At 48.3% G+C, this 22832-nt stretch overlaps 1 protein-coding gene across 1 annotated transcript; it reads left to right on the forward strand.

The window, feature by feature from the left end:
- The first annotated feature begins 12954 nt into the window (after positions 1–12954).
- LOC122387330 lies at positions 12955–13666 on the forward strand. The gene is made up of 2 exons (XM_043377440.1): positions 12955–13306; positions 13485–13666. Exons 1-2 carry the CDS (start codon positions 12955–12957, stop codon positions 13664–13666), a joined length of 534 nt encoding a protein of 177 aa, XP_043233375.1.
- The last annotated feature ends 9166 nt before the right edge of the window (positions 13667–22832 follow it).

Raw genomic sequence — 22832 nt, forward strand, 5'->3', positions numbered from 1 at the left:
GGATGTACGGAACGATTTTCCTGAACCCGGAAGACGTCCGCGACGACGGAGAGGTGGCGGCCCTGGCGGCCGCCGTGAGGGACCTCCAGAGCCGCACGGCTACACTCAGCGTATGTCGGTAGGCGCTAATATAGAGATTTTTGGTAATAACCTGTTTGTTTTCAGGGCGCTGGAATCAGATGATATAGCTCCCATATAGGAGATAGTGAGGTTGTTGATGGTAGGTATCTGAAGAGTGTTGTTACCCAACTCAGAATAATTGTAATGTGCCATCGATTGTATCTTTTACCGCAACCCTGTCGATACCTATAGGTATTAGAAGGCTTGCCTGAGTTACTAATAGTCTTCCATTTAGAGAAAAATATCTATCAGTAATCAAAATCGTTAGGTATGCTGGTTCTGTTGCTCACCCCTTATCTACAGGCTACAGCATCGGCGCGGCACACGTCTTGGTGATTCCTGCTCTGTTCCTCCTGTTTCGTTTTTTAGCCGTCAACCTTGAAATTTACCACTTTCCTAACAACTCAACAGGAAAAAATGGAACGCGATATTTGGGAAAAATGTGTGTTTCCGAAAAGTTTTATTTCTTCTTAAGCAGTTTGAACAAAAATAGAAGTCATTTCTCATTTGAAACTACCCCAATTATCACGATATGATAGTGCCCGTTATTGGCAATGTAGGTGGCAGCACCGTCGACTGCGACTTTTTCGCTGTAACTTCGACCTGCCCGAGCCTCGTCAAATCGCATTTTTACGCAAAACCAACTGCAGGGCTAGTGTTTTGGCATGCTCGCGCCAATTTATATCTTTGTCTAACGCGAATCTGCGACTATCGACACACCCTAGTCTTCAGTGTTAGAATTCACTAGTGCTGATTATGGTCTTCCAGAGTCTCAATTCCTATTCTGGTTGCAATGCCCAAACTCTGATCCACCTTGACACGTTCTTGTAACGAGGTTACATTTTTTCAATATTCCCGACATCATCCTTGCGTTTGCAACTTTAACACGGTTTCAGCCTTCAGGCTTCAGCGCCGCGAGCCACGCCGGCCCGGCAGAACAGCGTCACCAGCCGGCGATGGTGGGCAGCGGCAGCGCGGGCACGGACGGCGGCTGGGTCGGTGACGAAAACAGACCCATTAGCCAGGATAGTGGATTCTCAGATTCTCAGATTTATTTGTGCATTACCTCATTTAGAGTATTGTCGCACATCGTTTGAGCAGTCCGAACAGGGATGGTCGCATCGTTGTCGTACATAATCTTGTCACATTCATAGAAACATCACCATTTGCTTCATACGCATTGCTGACAGGCTAAAGGTACAAGTACAAAATACAGATAGCAAATATAAATTTAACATTCAAATAGCACGGAATCTTCCATGCCAATTGTAGTTGCTACCTAGCGTCACCTAGTCTAACAATATGGAAGGAGTCCAGCAAAGGATGTCATTGACGAAGGTTCTTTGCACTCGTCTGGTAGGCGATTCCACAGTCGTATTGTGCTTGGAAAGAATGAATGTTGGAATGTTTGTATTGAGCTGAGTGGTTCTATGAAGTTGAGTGGATGCCGTATATTTGTTTGTAATGTTTGTGGGCGAGTGGTGGTCAAATCGACGACATTGTGCTTGATTTTGTGTAGCATTGTTACTTTTGTTACTTTTGTCTTCTGTCTCCTATTCTGCAGTGGTGGCCAGTTTAAATTTTTAAGCATTTCAGTTACACTGCTAGTTTTTCGAAAGTCCCCTGTGCAAACTCGGGCTGCCCGCCTTTGTAAAGGTCCACAACTAAAAATTGACACAAAATGCAGGAGCTTGTATTTTGCATACTGAGCGACTCAGATATATGAAGATCACACCAACACACTCGGTGCACTGTCCTCTACTAGACCTAGAGCCGCAGGAGCGCCTGGTGGCCTTCGTCAGACACACGGCGGACGTTTGTCTTCACTCTTCACCTGTGCCATCAGCCATCAGCCATCACACTTCCGCGGGAACTTCCTTCAGCTTTTTGACTATTCGTGACTGGAGTTCCTGTTCATTTTCTGCCTGCCAGCCGTCCTTGTATACTGATGCCTTCAGCAAAGCCCAAAACTTTTCTATTGGTCGGAGTTGAGGCACTGCAGGTGGGTTGTCGTCTCGTTTAACGACCTTTATATGAAGCCTCTTCAGCTCTTCCAGGACGGACTTTTCGTAATGGGCTGAGGCCAAATCTGACCAAAAGATCACGTTTTCTTTAGCATGCTGTTTCTCAACGAAGGCCTTTAACCGAGGAAGGCACTGCTTTCGGTATGTTTCACCATTCATGGCACTCTTGTATGCCATGAAACTTTGGCTGATCTCAGCGGTGGAAATGGCCACCCAAACCATCACCTTCTTTGGGTACTTCTCCTTACGTTGATATCTGACTTCTGGTGCGGTATTTTCTTTGTTTTCCGTATAATAACCTCTATTTGCTTGGACTTCCGGGCAGTGAAACGGAAAATAACTTTCGTCGTCCATGACAATGACTGTATTTTCTGATGGCTTCAGGTCACCCATCCTGAGCTTGCGACATCTTGTTTTTTGCTTTTCTTTCTGGGCTTCCGAGGCTCCCGACGTTTTTTCCTGGTGTCGATACTTCAGTGGTGTCTTAGACGACAGTATTTTAGACACATACTGTTGGGCGACATTGAATTTGGCTGCCGCACGTGCCTGCGACCTCCCGATTTTCTCGTTCATGTACTTCTTCAGGACTTTAACTTTTTGTGTGGGCATTTTGACCGCTGGCCGGCCACTCCCAGGTTTTCGGGTCAATGCCCTACCTTCATCACACTTCGAAATTACCCGGTAGATTGTTTTTCTCGGTGCATTCATCACAGAAAAATGTTTTACAGTATATGGTTTGCCCTTCGCCCAGTTTTCCATGTAAAACTGGCCAATGACCTTTCGGCGGTCATTTTCGTTGAGACCATCTAACGAATTCATGGTTTCAGTAAGAATGAAAAATTTCAACGATCTTAAATAAGAACGTTTTTATTTAGCTCGAGACCAAATTTCATCCTCATTGGTTTCTCCGTTCTGGAGATACAAACTGCCAAACTTTGTGTCAATTTTTAGTTGTGGACCTTTACACTTTCCATTGCATTTATGTGTTTCTTGGTGTAGGCCTAGGGGTCCCAAATAATAGAAGCGTACTCCAGTAAAGGCCTAACAAGGGATTTGTATGCTAATATTTTCACATTTGCCGGGCATGAGTGCAGTGTCCGATCCAAAAAACGAAGCTGAGAGTTCTCGATGCCTTTGCTATGATGATCTTGATGTGGGAATTCCAGGAGAGCGTTGGGGTTATGTGAATGCCAAGATAGCGAACATCAATACTCTTCTGAAATGCATCATTTCCTAGGTACTAGGCTGCTATAAGGGGGTTTTGCTTGGTGGTTATATGAATGACCTCACATTTCTTTGGGTTAAAGCTCATCTGCCACCTAACTTCCCATCCTTTTAGTGCGTGGAGATCATGTTGAAGAGCTTTTACGTCAGCTGAGCCTTTAATCGTGCGATACACCAAACAGTCATCTGCAAAGAGACGAACTGTTGTACCTTGAGAGAGAACATTTGGCAGATCATTGATGTAGGCCAAAAAGAGTAGCGGAACTAATACACTTCCTTGTGGGACTCCTGAGCGGACAAAACATGCGTTCGACCGGATACCGTCAAGTATAACCTCTTGGGTGCGATCAGACAGGAAGCTTTTAATCCATTTTAAATAGGTGGCACTGATTCCATAACGGTTTAGTTTTCTAAGTAGCCTGTGATGGGGAACTTTATCGAATGCCTTACTAAAATCTAGCAAAATGGCGTCTGTCTGTTGGTGATTGTTCAGATTGAATGCAAAGTCGTCGCTAGTCAAGATAAGTTGAGTCTCGCAAGAGCGTTTCTTACGGAACCCATGCTGTGCATCACTCAGCAAGTGGTTTGTGTCTAGGTGAGCTATCAGGGCAGAGTGTATAATGTGCTCAAGAATTTTACAAGAAATACACATCAGAGATATTGGTCGGTAGTTGGCTGGATCGGTTCTATCCCCTTTCTTGAAGATGGGTAGAACAGCCGCCTTTTCCAATCGTCGGGTATCGTTCCCTGCCTTAGTGACCCTCTGAAGATGAGCGTCAAAGGTCGCAATAGCTCGTTCGCATAGTCCCGTAGGGGTCTTGCAGGCAGGTTGTCTGGCCCGGGCGCTTTGTGTGGATCCAAGTCCATCATAAGCTTCAGAACACCTTCATGTGTAATGTTAATGTTTGGTGATTCCGGATGGTCACGGTCTATGTTAGGGATGTTTGACATGTCTTCTGTGAATACCGATGAAAAATGGTCTTTGAGAATCTGGGCTTTTGTGGCGTTGTCCGAGTAAGGTATGCCATCGCGCATCAGCTTGGTAATACCGGATTGTTCGGTCCTTGTGGATTTGATGTAGGACCATAACTTTTTGTTCATATTTCTGCCGTCTTCGGTGACGATAGACAGCATGTAGTTATTAAATGCAGATCGACATTCCCTCTGCATATCTCGTTTTATTTCTTTGAACCGTTCCCAGTCCCTTAAAAGTCCACTTGCCTTTGCCTTGTTTTATGCTCTCTGCTTGGCCTTTGAGATGCATTTCATTCTTCTGGTGACCCATGGCTGGTGGTATCTCTGAGACCCGCTTTGTAGGAACATTTTTGGCTATAGAAGCATGACAGATTCGCTTAAACGTGTCCCACATATGTCCCAGTGGAGGATCGACCATGAGAAAAGCAGCAGTTTCATGGCTCCACATTCCATTCTGCCGTTCCCACACTGAAGCTTAGAGACAGGCGGAGGGAAGGACCAACACGGCAAGGGTAATGGGCGGCTAAACGACGCGATCGGCACTGCGAACGTGCTCTGGACTAGCGACGAAGAAAAGCCAAGCACCCATAACCCGATAAAAACCCGATCCAGTGTACAACTGGAGCAGCTGGCCGAGCGGGTGAGACTAAATGCTTACTTCGAAATCTAAGCTGCGTTGCGGCATTGGCGGTTATGTGCGGCGTGTATGCCGCATGATTAGTAAGCGGCGACCACTAAATTAAAAATTCAATAGCTTCGACCTGTTTTCAATGGATAACACTGCATACCAAAAATGTCCATCGCTCTCGTCATAGGATATTTAGATTTAAAGAACTAACTTATCTACATCATTGTTTTGAACCAAATTAATACTCAGCCGCGAACGTATAAGGTATAACCCCTTGCCGTTTCGCTCCTGATCAAGCTAGAGCTTCGCGGAAAAAACGAGCGTGTTGCCCGTGACGAGAGAAAGCCGATGATACCCAATTTTAAGGTCCTAGGTTATCGGTTGACCTTCCAGGTCAGGTCAATGACCCAAAAGGCGGGAAAATTGGGACCTGGTAAATTCCTTTTTAATGACCTCCTTACAAATTATTTATGTTTTTGATGTATTTAGCTTGATACAAATTTTCGGCCACGGGCCTTGATCACATATCAGTTTAAACACAGACACGAAAAAACACACAGACACCAATGCAGTTACAGTTTCGCCAGTTTTTTCAGTTTCTGTACAACTTCGCGTGATAAAAAAGCACAATATACCTACAGTTCTAAGGAATATGTTAGATGGGCCCAATAAAAACGATCATAGACAACCTAATAGGTCAAAAATTAACTTTAAATTCGTTTTCGTATTCGATTCATTCATCTACTTTTCAACGTTCACTCATGTACACTCATGTACATGTACATGCACATAAAACCCGATAACTACATAATGTACCACGATGATACATTTCGATTCAGTTGCGGCTTTAGCTTTCGGATTTGTAGCGACTCACTTATCTTTCGGTGTGGATGGTCGCCGGTTTTTTGAATGATTTCCACCGTTAGAGGAATTTCACCCCTTTGAAGTTCTAATTCTCTGTGAGCCGATCTAAAGTGATCACCAATGGGTGTGTCTCGGGTCTTGTTCTTGGCGCTTAAGACATGCTCATTAAAACGTAGCCTAATAGGCCGTTTTGTCTCGCCCACATATGTTACTTCTTCTCCACCTTCCTGGCAGACGCTACATGTGATTCTATACACTACACCTGCGGTTAGGCACTTCCCTTTCAATCCCGACTCACAAGTATTGCAAACTCGCGACCCTGCTGGGCACTTGGGATGGGAGAGGGCAGAACGTGTGAGGCGGCTTTTCAATGTGTTCTTGCTTTGCCAGGCTACTCGCAAGTTTAAATCAGTTTTTCTCACGATGGCATTGACTTTGGCACAGACGGTCTCGTCGATATATGGTAGAGTCAGGTACCCGTCTAGCTGCTGTACTTGCTGCTTTTTGTGGTGCCGGTGCTCTCCATTTGTCGTCGGATGTGTCTCTGCTCGGGTAGCCTCTCGTTGCAGCCTCCGCACCAACTGTTTCCTGTAGCCGTTTTCTTCGAATAGCTGCTGTATCTTCTGGCAGGAGCGAGCACGTGCCGCTGCATCTGACGACAGTCTGATGGCGCGTCGAAACTCGGCTCGTATCACTGCCTGCTTGGTCTTCATGGGATGTGATGATGTTTGATGGATGATGATCCCGGAGTGATTTGGCTTTATATATAGTGTCGCCGACCTTGTCGTGCCTCTGGTGGAGGCCGGGACATTTATTGTAGCGGAGGAAAAACGTAGGTGAATTTTGATGAATGTATTGAAGAATTCCGGACGATAGATGATGATGAACGGTAGACGAGGGTGGAATTGAAGAACGCAGAGTAGACAGGTAGAGCAGAAAGCGCAATGAGCACTGTCGATGGTCCACTGTTGTCCGCCGAGGCGGACACACCGGCGCCGCCGCGGACGGGGGCGCCGTCGGATTCACTCGCAATACGCCGGCGCGCGTCGGGGCGCCGGCGAAATCGCGCACTGCCACTGAGCTACGCGCTCAGTGGCGTTCACTTTGGCAGCCCACTGGGGGTGCCCGTTCACTTCAGCAACCCGCTGGGGGTGCCTGTTCACTGCGGCAATCCGCTAGGGATGCCGTTCACTCTGACAGCCCGCTGGGGGTGCCGTCGGAATCGTGCGCGATGCACGATTCCGTCACTTCACTGACACCGGCGCACATCGGGGCGCCGGTGGAGCCGCGCACCGCCACCGAGGACTGTACTCGGTGGCGTTCAAGTGGAGACTGCCCGCAGCGACTCGAGGAGCCGCCGCGGGCACAAAGAGAACAATTAGGTTGTGCATCTAAAAACACTCAGAAAGCGACACTGGAAACTGGTGAGAAAGGTCCGAAAAGGCTCACGCAGCACGTTCGGTAAAAGGATACGGTGCGCGGCGAGCACGCTCAGCCGTCAAGTGGGAAGCGATAGCGCGAGTGACAAATTGTAGGCAATTAGAACATGAGACGAGAAACTAACACAAGAGCTGGTCCAGGCTCACGGGGCATGACCAGTACTGCGATAGATCACGCGTGGCTGTCAAATGTAAAAACGAAAGAGAAGAACAACAGGGCAGTTCATTTCGTCGGTGACACACTCCTCCCCTGTGATCGACTTAAGACGGGAGATCACACAATCACTGAACACCGACGGAACATTCTGTACATTCACGAGATTCACGACTTCGCTACGCAGGTTCTCGCGAGTTCATCCTAAAACTACACGAGCACCTATACAGATTCATGGTACACTACCTAGTACCTATATCACTTAATACTAAATCATAGCGAAGGCAAACACTTTCGGCACCTTCACAATCGTTCATTGTGCTAGACCTCGTCCCTGGTCATCTGCACATTAGTCCACTGGTCGCGTCACTTCGTCACTTCTGACGCCAGTCTCCGGTGCGCAGTGTTCGGCTACACCAGAAACGCAACGCGAGCGTTCACACGGCGGTTGCCGGTTTCGGTTGTTGTTCACCAGAGCAGCTGATGTGTTGTCCTTCCAGCAGTCAGCTGATCGGTCGCTGCTCTCAGTAGGTCAGCAGGGTCCTTCGCCGCCTCAGTTTCCCTCGGTACTCACGGTCAGTGTCAACCGGCAGCGCGGCACGCGCCACTCGGCTGAGCTCCCCCACCTCCAGATGTCACGCGCGCCTAATGGCCGGCTGCGCGGACGGGGGAGGGGAAAGTGGTCCATGTGGCGAGCCGGGCTAGAGGGGGACACGGGAAAAGACATAAATCTCGGCGAGTTTGGTGTCTGCTCCACGGGACGGAGGGTGAGATGAAGTTTCAGAAATGGTCTAAAGGCCAGGCTCAGTGGGTCAGTAGGAGTACGGTCGAAATACAGCTGACAGGATGTGGGAATGATGTGGCGACAAACCCGTTCACTACAGCTGAGCTGCTTCTTCTAGGACAGCGACCACGGTGACCGGCCGTGTGTGGGTCGCTCCATTCGCTGTGACGAGTCGTACAGCGCGCACTCGTCCGTCCGGTCCTGGCAGGGGCTCTGTTCTCGAGCCAGGGACCAGAGTCCTTTCGATGTGCCAGGTTTTGGGATTTTCTTCTTTCTTCCATCGGCTCCGGATGTGTCGTAGCATCCAGAGTTTCTCCTTGAGGATCTGCACCGTGATCCGATACGGAGCGGCGATCCTCACGGGGTCGAAGATAACCGCAGTTCTCCTGAGCGCTCCTCGTCTGGTCGTCTGCTTCTTACTGTCTCGGAACTGGGCACTCGGCGAGTCTCGCTCTTCGTCCCAGACAGCACCCAGAGCTCCTTCGGCAGGGAGATAGGTGTCATCGTAGTCCGCATCGGGGTGTGCTTGTCTCACATGTAGTGTGCTGCTTTGCACTTCACTCGTGTTGTTCATCTGGTTTTCGTGCCGGAAGTCTTCCTTTGTGAGCAGATCGGGACAATCTCTTCTTACTGCTCTGGCGGCTTCCGACACGGTTCGTTCTGGTTGATGGACGTCGTCCATACAGACACTGCTGTGTCGCGCTTCCGTGGTCTCTGTCTTCAGTTTGACTTCTGCATCTACATCATGATCGGTGACTGTTTTCTGCGGCACAAGGTCAACGGACGCCAGCCACGATTCGGTTTTGAAGACGGGTTCTTCCTTCTCGTTCTGGTCTGATTCTTGTCCGGCGTTCAGGTCCGGCAGGAGGCAGTTTTGAGCCGTTCTTTCTTGTCGGATGAACTGTTTCTGATCACCCGTCTCCTGGATATCCGCTACGGAGGCCACAGCCCTTTCACGGAATCGTTGCGGGACGTCAGTTTGACCTTTCCGCATGTCTGACTCTGCGGGTGGTCGATTGTTGCACAAGGCGCCAAGCACCTGGGCAGCAGCGTCGGGGTCGGAGATCACCTGGATTTCCGGGTCTTCGCTCGGTTTTCTGGCTGAGGGATGCTGCAGTGATTTTGTTGCCTCAGCTGTTTCACCTGGGTTCAGTTTTCGGAGGCGTCCTTCTTTCAAGCAGCAGGATTCTTGAGTCACCTCTTTCAGGTTCTTGTTGCTAGCGAGTTCTTTTTCCAAGCTCAGCAGGTCTGGCCCAGCGGGTAGCTGATTGTCGAATGAGATGCCAAGTACCTGGGCAGTAGCGATGGAGATCCATCTGGTTGTCACTTTCTGGCTGTCCGTAACTTTCAGCTTCTGGACACTTTCTGACGCCGGTATCTTATCTTTGGGTAACTCGTCGATCCAAGATGGTCTGCTTATCTGAGGGCTAGCTGGGACGGGGCTAGCTTGGAGAGGGCAGTGGGGTGATAGCAGAGGTTGCGGGAGTCTCGTCACTACCGTTCGCTGTCCCTCACGTTCAGCTTTCATGAAGTCGTCCCTTCTGCCGGCGTTTCGACGATCATTCATCTGCTGTCGCCATTGTGCCTCCAGCGCAGCTTGTTCCGCTTCGTCTTTGGCGATTTGTAGTTCAATTTGTCTTTTCATTTCATCTTCCTGACGCTTCAACTCCGCTTCTTGATTCTCTATCTCCAGTCGTTTCTCCAACTGCTTCACAGTCAGAGCTTTCATATGCACTGTGAGCCGAGCCTCAGCAGCGGCGCGGGAGACAGACGAACTGCAGCTCACCTCTGTGATTTGCTGTAGTCCGCGCTGTATTCTTATTTCATCATCCAGTCTTCTCAGCTCCCTCTCCAGACGCCATAACCCTTGTAGCGTCTGCCTCTTCAACTCATCATGTCGGCGCTTTATCTCCAGTCGTCTCTCCAACTGTTTCACATGCAGAGCCTTTTTTCGCGCCGTGATCTGAGCCTCAGCAGCTGCGCCGGAGGCTGACGAACTGGAGCTCACCCGAGACGACGCGCGGCGGGCTGGGCCGTGACCCAGCTGTGAGTCAGGGCGCGGCTGCTGCGGCGTCGAAGTCTCCATGGTTTCTTCTGTTTCTTTCATTTTCTGACCTATGCCGATAGCGCCTTCACTCTACGTTTTCTTTTTCTGTTCTTGGTTTTCCATTTTCGATGAAGTTTCCTCCGCTTCTCTTTTCTTCTGGCCTGATCCGGCCCGGAGGACCATTAAATGTCGCCGACCTTGTCGTGCCTCTGGTGGAGGCCGGGACATTTATTGTAGCGGAGGAAAAACGTAGGTGAATTTTGATGAATGTATTGAAGAATTCCGGACGATAGATGATGTTGAACGGTAGACGAGGGTGAAATTGAAGAACGCAGAGTAGACAGGTAGACCAGAAAACGCACTAGCACTGTCGATGGTCACTGTTGTCCGCCGAGGCGGACACACCGGCGCCGCCGCGGACGGGGGCGCCGTCGGATTCCTCGCAATACGCCGGCGCGCGTCGGGGCGCCGGCGAAATCGCGCACTGCCACTGAGCTACGTGCTCAGTGGCGTTCACTTTGGCAGCCCACTGGGGGTGCCCGTTCACTTTAGCAACCCGCTGGGGGTGCCTGTTCACTGCGGCAATCCGCTAGGGATGCCGTTCACTCTGGCAGCCCGCTGGGCGTGCCGTCGGAATCGTGCGCGGTGCACGATTCCGTCACTTCACTGACACCGGCGCACATCGGGGCGCCGGTGGAGCCGCGCACCGCCACCGAGGACTGTACTCGGTGGCGTTCAAGTGGAGACTGCCCGCAGCGACTCGAGGAGCCGCCGCGGGCACAAAGAGAACAATTAGGTTGTGCATCTAAAAACACTCAGAAAGCGACACTGGAAACTGGTGAGAAAGGTCCGAAAAGGCTCACGCAGCACGTTCGGTAAAAGGATACGGTGCGCGGCGAGCACGCTCAGCCGTCAAGTGGGAAGCGATAGCGCGAGTGACAAATTGTAGGCAATTAGAACATGAGACGAGAAACTAACACAAGAGCTGGTCCAGGCTCACGGGGCATGACCAGTACTGCGATAGATCACGCGTGGCTGTCAAATGTAAAAACGAAAGAGAAGAACAACAGGGCAGTTCATTTCGTCGGTGACATATAGCTCTGTTTGGTACTTGGAATTTGAGTTCACAGTGATGAGAGTGTCCAGAAACGGTACGTTTCCAGACTTACTGCTATCTTCCAGAGTGAACTTGATTCTCGGGTGGATGGAGTTGAGGTACTCGAGGAACTTGTTCAGCTCGTCCTGTCCGTGAGTCCAGACTCCAATGGAGTCATCAATATACCTCGAGTAGAACTCTGGTTTCAGCACTGCATTGTCCAGTGCACGCGTTTCGAATTTGTGCATGAATATGATGGCTACTGGGGGTGCCACCTTGTTGCCCATGGCGATGCCGACTCGCTGTCTGTAGAACTCGTTGTCGAATTCGAATACATTGTTTTCGAGGCAGTGGGTGAGAAGGCGGGTGACGTCATCTGGTTCTAGTCCACACAGGTCGATTTCGGCTCGGTGTTCGTCTATCATATCGGCAACTGCTGACACGGCTTCGTCTAGAGGGATGCTGCCATAGAGATTAACGACATCGATGCTAAATACTATAGCACCTGGGGGCAGCTGATGTCCCGGAAACTTGTCGCCCAGTCGTTTCAGGTATTCACCCGTGTTTCTGAGGTGTGCTGGAACCTTTTCCAACAGCTGGTTCAGGATCCTCTCCAATAACCAGGACGTTTTCTCGGTTGGTCCACCACATGCTGAGACGATCGGCCTTAGGGGAACTCCGTTTTTATGGTTCTTCGGAAGTCCATAAAATACTGGTGTTCTGGAGTTCGTCGGTGTCAGATCTTTGATTAGTTTCTCGGGGAGCTTATCTCTACTCGTTTGCTTGAACAGCTGCTTCGTTTTCGCTTCGATTTTGGCTGTAGGGTTGTTCGAAAGTTTATCGTAGTTCGTTTCGTCATCTAAGATAGCGTGCGCCTTCTCTACGTATGAGTCCTTGTCCAGTATCACCAGTCCCTTACACTTGTCGCTAGGCTTCACTATTATGTTCTCATTGGCTTGCAACTCCTTCAGTCCTCTTCTCTCTTCTGCTGTCGTGTTCATCGTAGTCTGGGCATGATTCTTGTACGTGTTCAATATAATATAGAGAAGAGGACTGAAGGAGTTGCAAGCCAATGAGAACATAATAGTGAAGCCTAGCGACAAGTGTAAGGGACTGGTGATACTGGACAAGGACTCATACGTAGAGAAGGCGCACGCTATCTTAGATGACGAAACGAACTACGATAAACTTTCGAACAACCCTACAGCCAAAATCGAAGCGAAAACGAAGCAGCTGTTCAAGCAAACGAGTAGAGATAAGCTCCCCGAGAAACTAATCAAAGATCTGACACCGACGAACTCCAGAACACCAGTATTTTATGGACTTCCGAAGAACCATAAAAACGGAGTTCCCCTAAGGCCGATCGTCTCAGCATGTGGTGGACCAACCGAGAAAACGTCCTGGTTATTGGAGAGGATCCTGAACCAGCTGTTGGAAAAGGTTCCAGCACACCTCAGAAACACGGGTGAATACCTGAAACGACTGGGCGACAAGTTTCCGGGACATCAGCTGCCCCCAGGTGCTATAGTATTTAGCATCGATGTCGTTAATCTCTATGGCAGCATCCCTCTAGACGAAGCCGTGTCAGCAGTTGCCGATATGATAGACGAACACCGAGCCGAAATCGACCTGTGTGGACTAGAACCAGATGACGTCACCCGCCTTCTCACCCACTGCCTCGAAAACAATGTATTCGAATTCGACAACGAGTTCTACAGACAGCGAGTCGGCATCGCCATGGGCAACAAGGTGGCACCCCCAGTAGCCATCATATTCATGCACAAATTCGAAACGCGTGCACTGGACAATGCAGTGCTGAAACCAGAGTTCTACTCGAGGTATATTGATGACTCCATTGGAGTCTGGACTCACGGACAGGACGAGCTGAACAAGTTCCTCGAGTACCTCAACTCCATCCACCCGAGAATCAAGTTCACTCTGGAAGATAGCAGTAAGTCTGGAAACGTACCGTTTCTGGACACTCTCATCACTGTGAACTCAAATTCCAAGTACCAAACAGAGCTATATATAAAGCCAAATCACTCCGGGATCATCATCCATCAAACATCATCACATCCCATGAAGACCAAGCAGGCAGTGATACGAGCCGAGTTTCGACGCGCCATCAGACTGTCGTCAGATGCAGCGGCACGTGCTCGCTCCTGCCAGAAGATACAGCAGCTATTCGAAGAAAACGGCTACAGGAAACAGTTGGTGCGGAGGCTGCAACGAGAGGCTACCCGAGCAGAGACACATCCGACGACAAATGGAGAGCACCGGCACCACAAAAAGCAGCAAGTACAGCAGCTAGACGGGTACCTGACTCTACCATATATCGACGAGACCGTCTGTGCCAAAGTCAATGCCATCGTGAGAAAAACTGATTTAAACTTGCGAGTAGCCTGGCAAAGCAAGAACACATTGAAAAGCCGCCTCACACGTTCTGCCCTCTCCCATCCCAAGTGCCCAGCAGGGTCGCGAGTTTGCAATACTTGTGAGTCGGGATTGAAAGGGAAGTGCCTAACCGCAGGTGTAGTGTATAGAATCACATGTAGCGTCTGCCAGGAAGGTGGAGAAGAAGTAACATATGTGGGCGAGACAAAACGGCCTATTAGGCTACGTTTTAATGAGCATGTCTTAAGCGCCAAGAACAAGACCCGAGACACACCCATTGGTGATCACTTTAGATCGGCTCACAGAGAATTAGAACTTCAAAGGGGTGAAATTCCTCTAACGGTGGAAATCATTCAAAAAACCGGCGACCATCCACACCGAAAGATAAGTGAGTCGCTACAAATCCGAAAGCTAAAGCCGCAACTGAATCGAAATGTATCATCGTGGTACATTATGTAGTTATCGGGTTTTATGTGCATGTACATGTACATGAGTGTACATGAGTGAACGTTGAAAAGTAGATGAATGAATCGAATACGAAAACGAATTTAAAGTTAATTTTTGACCTATTAGGTTGTCTATGATCGTTTTTATTGGGCCCATCTAACATATTCCTTAGAACTGTAGGTATATTGTGCTTTTTTATCACGCGAAGTTGTACAGAAACTGAAAAAACTGGCGAAACTGTAACTGCATTGGTGTCTGTGTGTTTTTTCGTGTCTGTGTTTAAACTGATATGTGATCAAGGCCCGTGGCCGAAAATTTGTATCAAGCTAAATACATCAAAAACATAAATAATTTGTAAGGAGGTCATTAAAAAGGAATTTACCAATCACCTACATACCTTACATACAAAGAGCACTACAAGAATTAAAATTGGGACCTGTTAGAACGTCGTAGTGTGGCTGCTATGGGGGTTTTCGGGGTGCTGATCACGAATATCATGCTAGTTTTGATCACAGATGATGTCTTCATTCATTTAGGCCAGGTCGGGTTAGGTCAGGTCAGGTCAACCAGTAGAGGTCCTGCCAGGTATTTGTAGTAGGTGTCAACCGCCTCTGACAGCCTCGTAACATGTTACGAAGGCACCAAAACTACTTTGTAAACGTTCATGTGGTTGCTTAATTCGAATTCAGCTCGAAAAAACTGACCTAGAAACATGTCAAACTCGAAGAAGTGAACCGAGGTCACCAAAGGTCAATGACCTGACCTGACCTTCAGGTGACCTTGACACCCACCCTAATGCATGGGGGCAACATCATATCACATGTTTGAACGCTTGAAACCACGAAAAGACTGCAAACGCGCTGCTAATGCGAGCCGACATACGCTGAATCGCGGTTCCGGCCAAACATGGTCTCGAAAAGTAGGTCACAGGTCAAAGGTCATTTGGGTCAGGGTCATGAAATTTTCAGGATGGGTGTTAAATTGATCAATGCGAGGGTACTGAAAGTTTCGTCGCGATCAGCCGCTTTTTAAGCGAGTTATTTGCGAAAAACCTTAGGGGGGTTGCATCAACCCCCCCCCCCCTGTGCGGGCGAGGTCATGTTTTGATAGCAAGACTGAAACAGACTTTTTTGGGTAGCCAGGAAATCGCATGCCAGAGCCTATTCGAATTCTTTTATCGGCCTTTATATGCACCAGTCGCATACAGGTACGGGATTTAGCATACGATTTCCAGACAATCGAACGACTGTTTGGAGACAACAAAGGAAGGAATGAGTGAGTTAAGTTGAAAGTATTAATTTGGTTCAAAATGATGATGTAGATAACCTAGTTATTTAAAGCTGAATATCTTATGACGAGAGCGGTTGGCATTTTTGGTATGCAGTGTTATTCATTGAGAACCGGTCGGAGCGTTTGAGTCTTTAATTTAGTGGTCGCCGCTTACTAATCATGCGGCATACACGCCGCACATAACCGCCAATGCCGAAACGTAGCTTAGATTTCGAAGTAAGCATTTAGTCCCACCCGGCCGAGCTAGCCTAAATTACTCAAAAACAAGTGAATGGAGAGCCGAAACTAGCCTGAATTTCACTCCAAAACAAGCCCAGATTTTCGTCACCTGCACTCCCGAGGCCATAAGCCGCCAGCGGCGGGTCCAGTCCGGTCAACGACGCAGAGAAAGGGCTGATGGTCATGGCCGGAGGGATGCCTAAATTTTTGGTCAACAAATCACGAGCGTCTGAAGGCGGAGCCAAGAAAACGGTGTCGATGTGGAGCAAGAGAATTGGCGGATAGAAGTGTTGTAACTTTCACTGGAAAATGACATCATCACGAAGCAAACTCAACGAATTCGACTCAGACGGGCACTTCGGGACACTTAGAACTGGGAGAGATTCGGATCGTGACGGGAGATTCGGAGAGAGACGGGCTGGAAACTTGGAGAGTGGAGACGGAACTCTGTTACTGAGACTTCAGCGGCAGATCAACAGCGTCTCGGCTGTTGGACAAGGCGGCCCGGCGGCGGCCTGGCCGCCGGGCCGGTCACTGAAGATGGACTAGGACGTCGACAAAGGCTCAAGTAAGGTCAGGGTGGAAACAGGCGCGCACTGATCCATCAATCCTTCCAGCCGCCCCACCCCCTCTTTTGCTAAATGAGCCACATGTACAGGTCTCGCGGGTTTTAAGGGTAGGTTTCATTAAACTGACCATATTTCTTTTGTTTTATTGGTTATACCAGAGCTATTACCTGCAACAGATTGGTATAACAATTTGTCATCAATATCTAGAGTGACACCTAGCTCAGCCTATTTGTTTTTCTATTATATTGAAAAAAACTTCGATTTGTGGCCCTCGGGCCCGTCGGAACGGCAAAAATCTGTAACTGCCTCTGACCGCTACAAGAGACGCTGGTGGCGCCACACGGCGGTACTACCCGCAGACATTGGTAAGGCCACCGGTCTTTCAATGTGTAGAGGCTATGAGACCCATTCATATGTTACAGGCAATGTGTGGAATCAGGCATTCTATAGAATACCTAGGCATTCTATAGAATGCCTGACCGACCAGGCATTCTATAGAATCCCTAGGTATTCTATAGAATGCCTGACCCACCAGGGATTCTATAGAATCCCTAGGCATTCTAAAGAATGCCTGATTTTCAGGCATTCTATAGAATGCCTAGGAAATACACGAATCTTTCCAACATATAAGTGTATGTTATATAAGATTATGAGCAGAGATCGACATGTAACATTATTATTTTCTGCCAGGCTACCTTGCGTTCAGCTATTTATGTTCATTCAGTCAAATGTTCATTCAGTCAAATTTTCCGGTCAGGTATTCAATCTGACCTTATTAGGTCAAATTGTATCAGGATTTCATTCTGAGAGTACAGAGTATTTATCTTAACGCTAGAAAGACGATGGTGGTAATGTCAATATCGGAAACGCCTTTGGTAAAAAAAAAAAAAATTACACAGAAAAAATTGACAAATCGTCCATTTTTGGAGGTGTTTGCCTTCTAAGGAATTGATTTAAGGTCAAACTGAAGAAAACGGCTACGAGCCAAAAATGGACAAAAATTGGGCTGACCTAAAAAATGGCTTAGCTATTTGTTTTAGAAATGGCACCCTTTCGAACATTGCCAAAGAAGAACTGAAGTAAAATTTCATAATTTTGAGTCTTTGACGACCTTTCGAATACCGCATGGCCCAGAAGTCAAGCTGGAAGGGGAGATCGAACAACACCTAATCCGGCTCTTGTTACGGCCGGGCCACCGCCCAGACGTGGAATAATGAACCATTTATTCAGGTTATTCCCTGACATTACGGTGTAGGTTGAGCTGTCCATGTATGTATATTGAGAGTCGTTACACGAAGTGCTTATGACGACATAAAATGTGACCTTTGGTGTATTTTTCACCTTCATTTCTAACATCAGAACAAAACCATCGTCATTCGCAATCACTTTCGATTCAAGCCTACGGTCCACCCTCCCAGCCAACACTCTTCTAATGCAGCTTCGTATCTGTAGCAGCATAATCCTCCGAGGGTAACCGTTTAAGCGACTGGTTGGCCTGTGACTCTCCCGCGTGCCTTGCGCCGTGGCTCTCCCGTGCCAACGGAATTGGATCAGCTGCTGCTTGCGGCGCACCATTTGGTGGTCGGCATAGCCCAATACCTCCCTCGCTTCCTCTCAGCTCATTGCCCTGAAATGGTGTGAGGTGACGACCGGCCTAGGCCAACAATGAAAATTAGGTAAACAAATAGCATTACTGCCACTGACCCCTAATTTTCGAAATTCGAAGTGTGTTTCGGACAATCAAAATACTTAGGCATTCTATAGAATGCCTGGGAGCTTAAGCCAGGCATTCTATAGAATGCCTAAGCAGTCAGGGATTCTATAGAATACCTAGGGATTCTATAGAATGCCTGGTCGGTCAGGCATTCTATAGAATGCCTAGGCATTCTATAGAATGCCTGATTCCACACATTGCCTGTAACACATACACTAGCCACACCTGAGGTTCAGGGGTCAGAGGCCGCGGATCACGGATGGCTGTCACAGTTATAGGGAAAAGTCCTGCTGCTGTTACGTGATACGGGTGCCTAAAAATCGGGGTCAGCGGTCGCGGCAGCGTATCCCTGTGAGGCCCTGACTGGCTAACTTCGTGCATTGATTTATAAATGCTGAGAAAAAAGTGTTTAATGGGAAGTAAATAATGAATCGTAAATTTTCCAACGGTTCCCTCCGTTCATTTTCCTAGCAAAAGCCATCCGTTCATAACGTAACATAATTTAAAACCTACCAGCAGAATTTCACAACCCCGTCATCATTGAACTTTCCCAGCTGTTGCTCGTTTCTTGAGACCAGTCCAGGTCAGAATCCAGGAAGAATAAGAATTAATATCAATAGATATAGGATTATTTAGATATTACATCTATCTTTATTTTTCAATCAATTCAGATACTGCCTAAAACTCGAGTTGTTACGAATGTTGAGTTATTAGTAACCCGTTGAGAAATAAGACGACACCAACAATAGATCAGATTCATACTAAAGGCCGCCCCACACTGGACCTCGCATGCGGGTTGCGAGTTTGCGGGTTTTGAGTTTGCGGACATAATACTAATTCATAGCGTGATAAGACCGTTCCCATATGGTAACTTCATGAATGCAGTGAAGCCGGTACATCCTCAGAAAATTATATATAGTCGCAATACCAGAGCAACGAACCAAAATTCGACTCCAACGAAAAACCCGCAAACCTCGCAGAATTCGCAGACCTCGCAGCGAGGAAAATCGAAAGTTGACTCAAAATCAACTTTTGCAATGCGATGCAAGACGGCTCACAACCTAAAAACATGCAGACTCGCTTGTTATATGGTAGTGTGGGTCACTTAGCTTAGATTGTATTATTTAATTTTGAAGAAACTCGAAAACCCAAAAACTCGCAACCCGCATGCGAGGTCCAGTGTGGGGCGGCCTTAAAGCAAACGCCTCATGTTTTCTTTTATTTTCAGTTTCGTGTTCAACTGTTCAGTGTAACGATACAACGCGGTCAGCAACATAAGGCATCCGCCATCAACGTAGAGTATCCCACCCCATCACAAAGTATTATCCATAACAGAACAACGCATACCCATATTTAAGAATCATACGAGGCATTATACTAAAACACAAACAATTTGACAGAGTACCCCAATTCGCGATCTCAACTGACTGGCCCCCACCCGCGCTGCCTCGCGACTCAGCGCCGGTCTATCACCGTGGGGCGGCGCCCCCTTCCCAGCATATACGGCATACGCTGGGGGCCGGGCACGGGTTAGCCCGGATAGGGCTAACCCGTTTTTTGTCGGGCGGGGGCCATCAGCGAGAGATGCAAAACGACCCTTACATTTACGAATCATACAAGACGTGAAAAGCTTTAAAAACACAGATGATTTGGAAGAGATTCCAAATTTGTGAATCAAACTGTCTCTTCTTTATTACACTATGTTTATAGGCAGCTGCACTTCCGGCCCGGCCTTGGTGGGGTAGGCTTAATACTGAGCCCACGATCCGTCATGACGAACTACTTCTTGGAGGCGGTCCACCATCGAGTCAGCGAGTCGGCGGCACATATCTGGCGTTATTCGCTCCCACGCTCCTTGGATGTGCTCCCATAGCTGGTCGACGTTCAAGGTGACACCGTTCAGCTCCGGTGTCAGCAGTGACGTCATCACGCCCCACACATTCTCTGTCGACGAAGAAATGGGTTTAGCTGATTCATAACATATCCTCCTATTCAGTTTCTTTACCAACTAACTACGCACATCGGCAAAAACTGAAATTCACTACGCTTCCACGACACGTCCAAATCGATTTGGCGAAATTTTACGCGCGTTTTTGTCGGATAATTTTCATCTTATGCAAAAAATGAGCGTATATATGACTTTAGCTAACAACTTATTCTGTATTTACATTTCTAAATGATGCCTAAATGCTATGATGGAACGAATCTACTTTGCAAAATCGGCTTAGCTTGTGCCATGGAAACGTAGTAACTGACGAAAATTGACTGGATTCATTACTATCCAAAGACATTGCGTTGCGCATAAACAATTATTCGCAAAGCAAAAATGCCGTGATTGAATGATTGAAGATGCGCAATATCATCAGTTTTAAGCTAACTTTTCGTCACAGTGTCAGTTTTCACTTATATTTCTAAGCAGAATAGTTGGGTATGAATCATTTTTCTTTGCCTTTTTACTTGTGTGTGGCATAGTACAAACAAGGCTATAAATGCCTGTGAAATGATTGTCATGCTTTTGATAGTAGCATACAGAAGCTCTAGACTGCAAAGGCTTTCTGTGGCCTCATACCGCATAGCCATGCATGATACATGCAACTGCTTTTGATCTCGAGATGATTGGAATTGGATTAAACATAATAACCAGTATAACGCCTTTTGGGGCGACTAACGGAGCGAGCGAGAGGGTGAGCCTTGCACGTGCGAAATTGCGAGGGGGTACCTCCAACTGAGTTGTGCACGGCACCCTACTAACCGGTCTCTAGCGATGTGCCAAATTTGAGCACAATCGTCCCAGCCGTTCTCGAGATCTGGAGGCGGCACCCTGCACGTGCGCACGTGCAAAATGGGTCCCAACTGACTTTTGCACGGCACCCTACCAACCGGTCCCTAACCATGTACCAAATTTGAGCGCCATCGGTCCAGCCGTTCTCGAGATCTGGAATCGACCCCTGCACGTGCGCACGTGCAGCAGCACCTCAACTCTGGCACATGGATATGCATTGCATAGTGGGTGCCTACCTACATGCCAACTTTCAGCGCAATCGGCCAAGTAGTTACCGAGATATTGCAGCAATTGCAAAAGTGACACCTCTTCGTTTTGCACGTGGCACGTGCATAAGGGGTCACCCACATGCATCGGGAATAGTGCAATACTTGGTAGAAGGAATGAAGCTACCCTACAAAAATTACCGCATGTAAATCGGTCAAGTGGTTGCTGAGATATAAGCCTCGCAAAAGCGTGACCACGGCCGGCCGGCCGGCCGGCCGCTCATACTCAGAAATTTCCGTTAATCTAAGGAAAGACTACGCTCGCTTCGCTCGCTCCGTAATTACGAGCGAGCGAGCGCAGCGAGCGAGCGAGCTCATACTGAATTAAGGGAAAATCCTGAGTATGAGCGGCCGTGGGGACGCTCTTCAAAAGCTAATATCTTAGGAACGGGACATCCGATTGACAAGCGGTCTTCTTTACTGAATGTCACTTGGACGTAAAAGTTCTGTGGTGTGATGGCCACCATTCGTTCTTGCCAACCATCGCACCTGGCGCGTGGTAGTTGGACATTTTTTAAGAACCCCCAAAATTGCAACCTCAATAACGGCACAACGGTTGGGCCGATTGAATTGAAACTCGGTACACAGTTAGGTCTCCATCAGATAATTCATCTGCATGTGTTAAGGTTGGGGTGCTACAGCACGTGCGCACGTGCAGGGGGCGCTCCCAGATCTCGAGAACGGCTGGGCCGATTGCGCTCAAATTTGGTACACGGTTGGGGACCAGTTAGAAGGGTGCCGTGCAAAAGTCAGTTTGGGCCCCGCTTGCACGTGCGCACGTGCAGAATGCCGCTTCCAGATCTCAGGAACGGCCGGGCCGATTGCGTTCAAATTTGGCACACCGCTAGCGACCGGTTAGAAGGGTGCTTTGCACAAGCCCGTTGGAAGTACCCTCTCGCCCCTGCGCACGTGCAGGGCTCACTATCTCGCTCGCTCCAAAAGGCGTTTTACTGGTGAATAATCTTTTTTTTCTTCTGACCTATAGGATTTAAATCCGGAGAACGTGAGGCCCTCTCCAGCACCTCCAGTCGCGGCTGACCAGCCATCCAGTCGCGGAAGGTGTGGGCCGTGTGAACCGGCGCGTTGTCTTGTTGGAAGTGTATCCGCTCTCTTCCAGGACGCTGGCGGTCGTAGTTGGGGAGGAAGCTGTCCTCCAGAAGGGCGCCGTAGGATGCTCCGGTGGACCGGCCGATGCGATGAATCGTACCGCGCCCTTCCCAGTCGATCCATGCCCACACGTGGACAGTACAGCGGCCGGACTGTTGTCGCGACGACACATTTTCAGGCGCGTAGCGCTGGTCGTTTCCTTGTTGCTTGCTTTTCGTCACTTAGCAGTATCGATAGCGGAAATCATTTAGTGTTTTCGAGGTGACGAGAGAGCTCTAACCGCCCTAGCAAGTTATCACAATTGATTGCATTTAAGCTAACTAGCAGCATACTTAACATGGCAAGGTCACGCGGACAGAATTAGGCAATGGGCAATAACGCCAAACCACTGAGTAGGAATACACTGCTATCTTAATCGATGACACTCAGTCTGAAACGAATTTTTTGTAGGTATGGTTTCATTACTTGTGTTGGGCCCAATTTAAATCGGTTCAGAATTGAAACTTGCACCATAAAAGTGGAATACTCCCGATACCGCACAAGGCGTCATGTCAGTCTGAGCCATAGACTCCTTTAAATAAGGACTGTGCACTGGCTTGGCCTAATCCACATTTGATGCAAAATTTTGCCTCCTATATGTAAACAATGAATCTAGCATTACATTCGATTCGGTGCACTTTGTTGCGCTT

Source organism: Amphibalanus amphitrite, unplaced genomic scaffold (genome assembly GCF_019059575.1).
Source record: "Amphibalanus amphitrite isolate SeventyFive unplaced genomic scaffold, NRLGWU_Aamphi_draft 000282F_arrow, whole genome shotgun sequence".
Classification (NCBI taxonomy): Eukaryota; Metazoa; Arthropoda; class Thecostraca; order Balanomorpha; family Balanidae; genus Amphibalanus; species Amphibalanus amphitrite.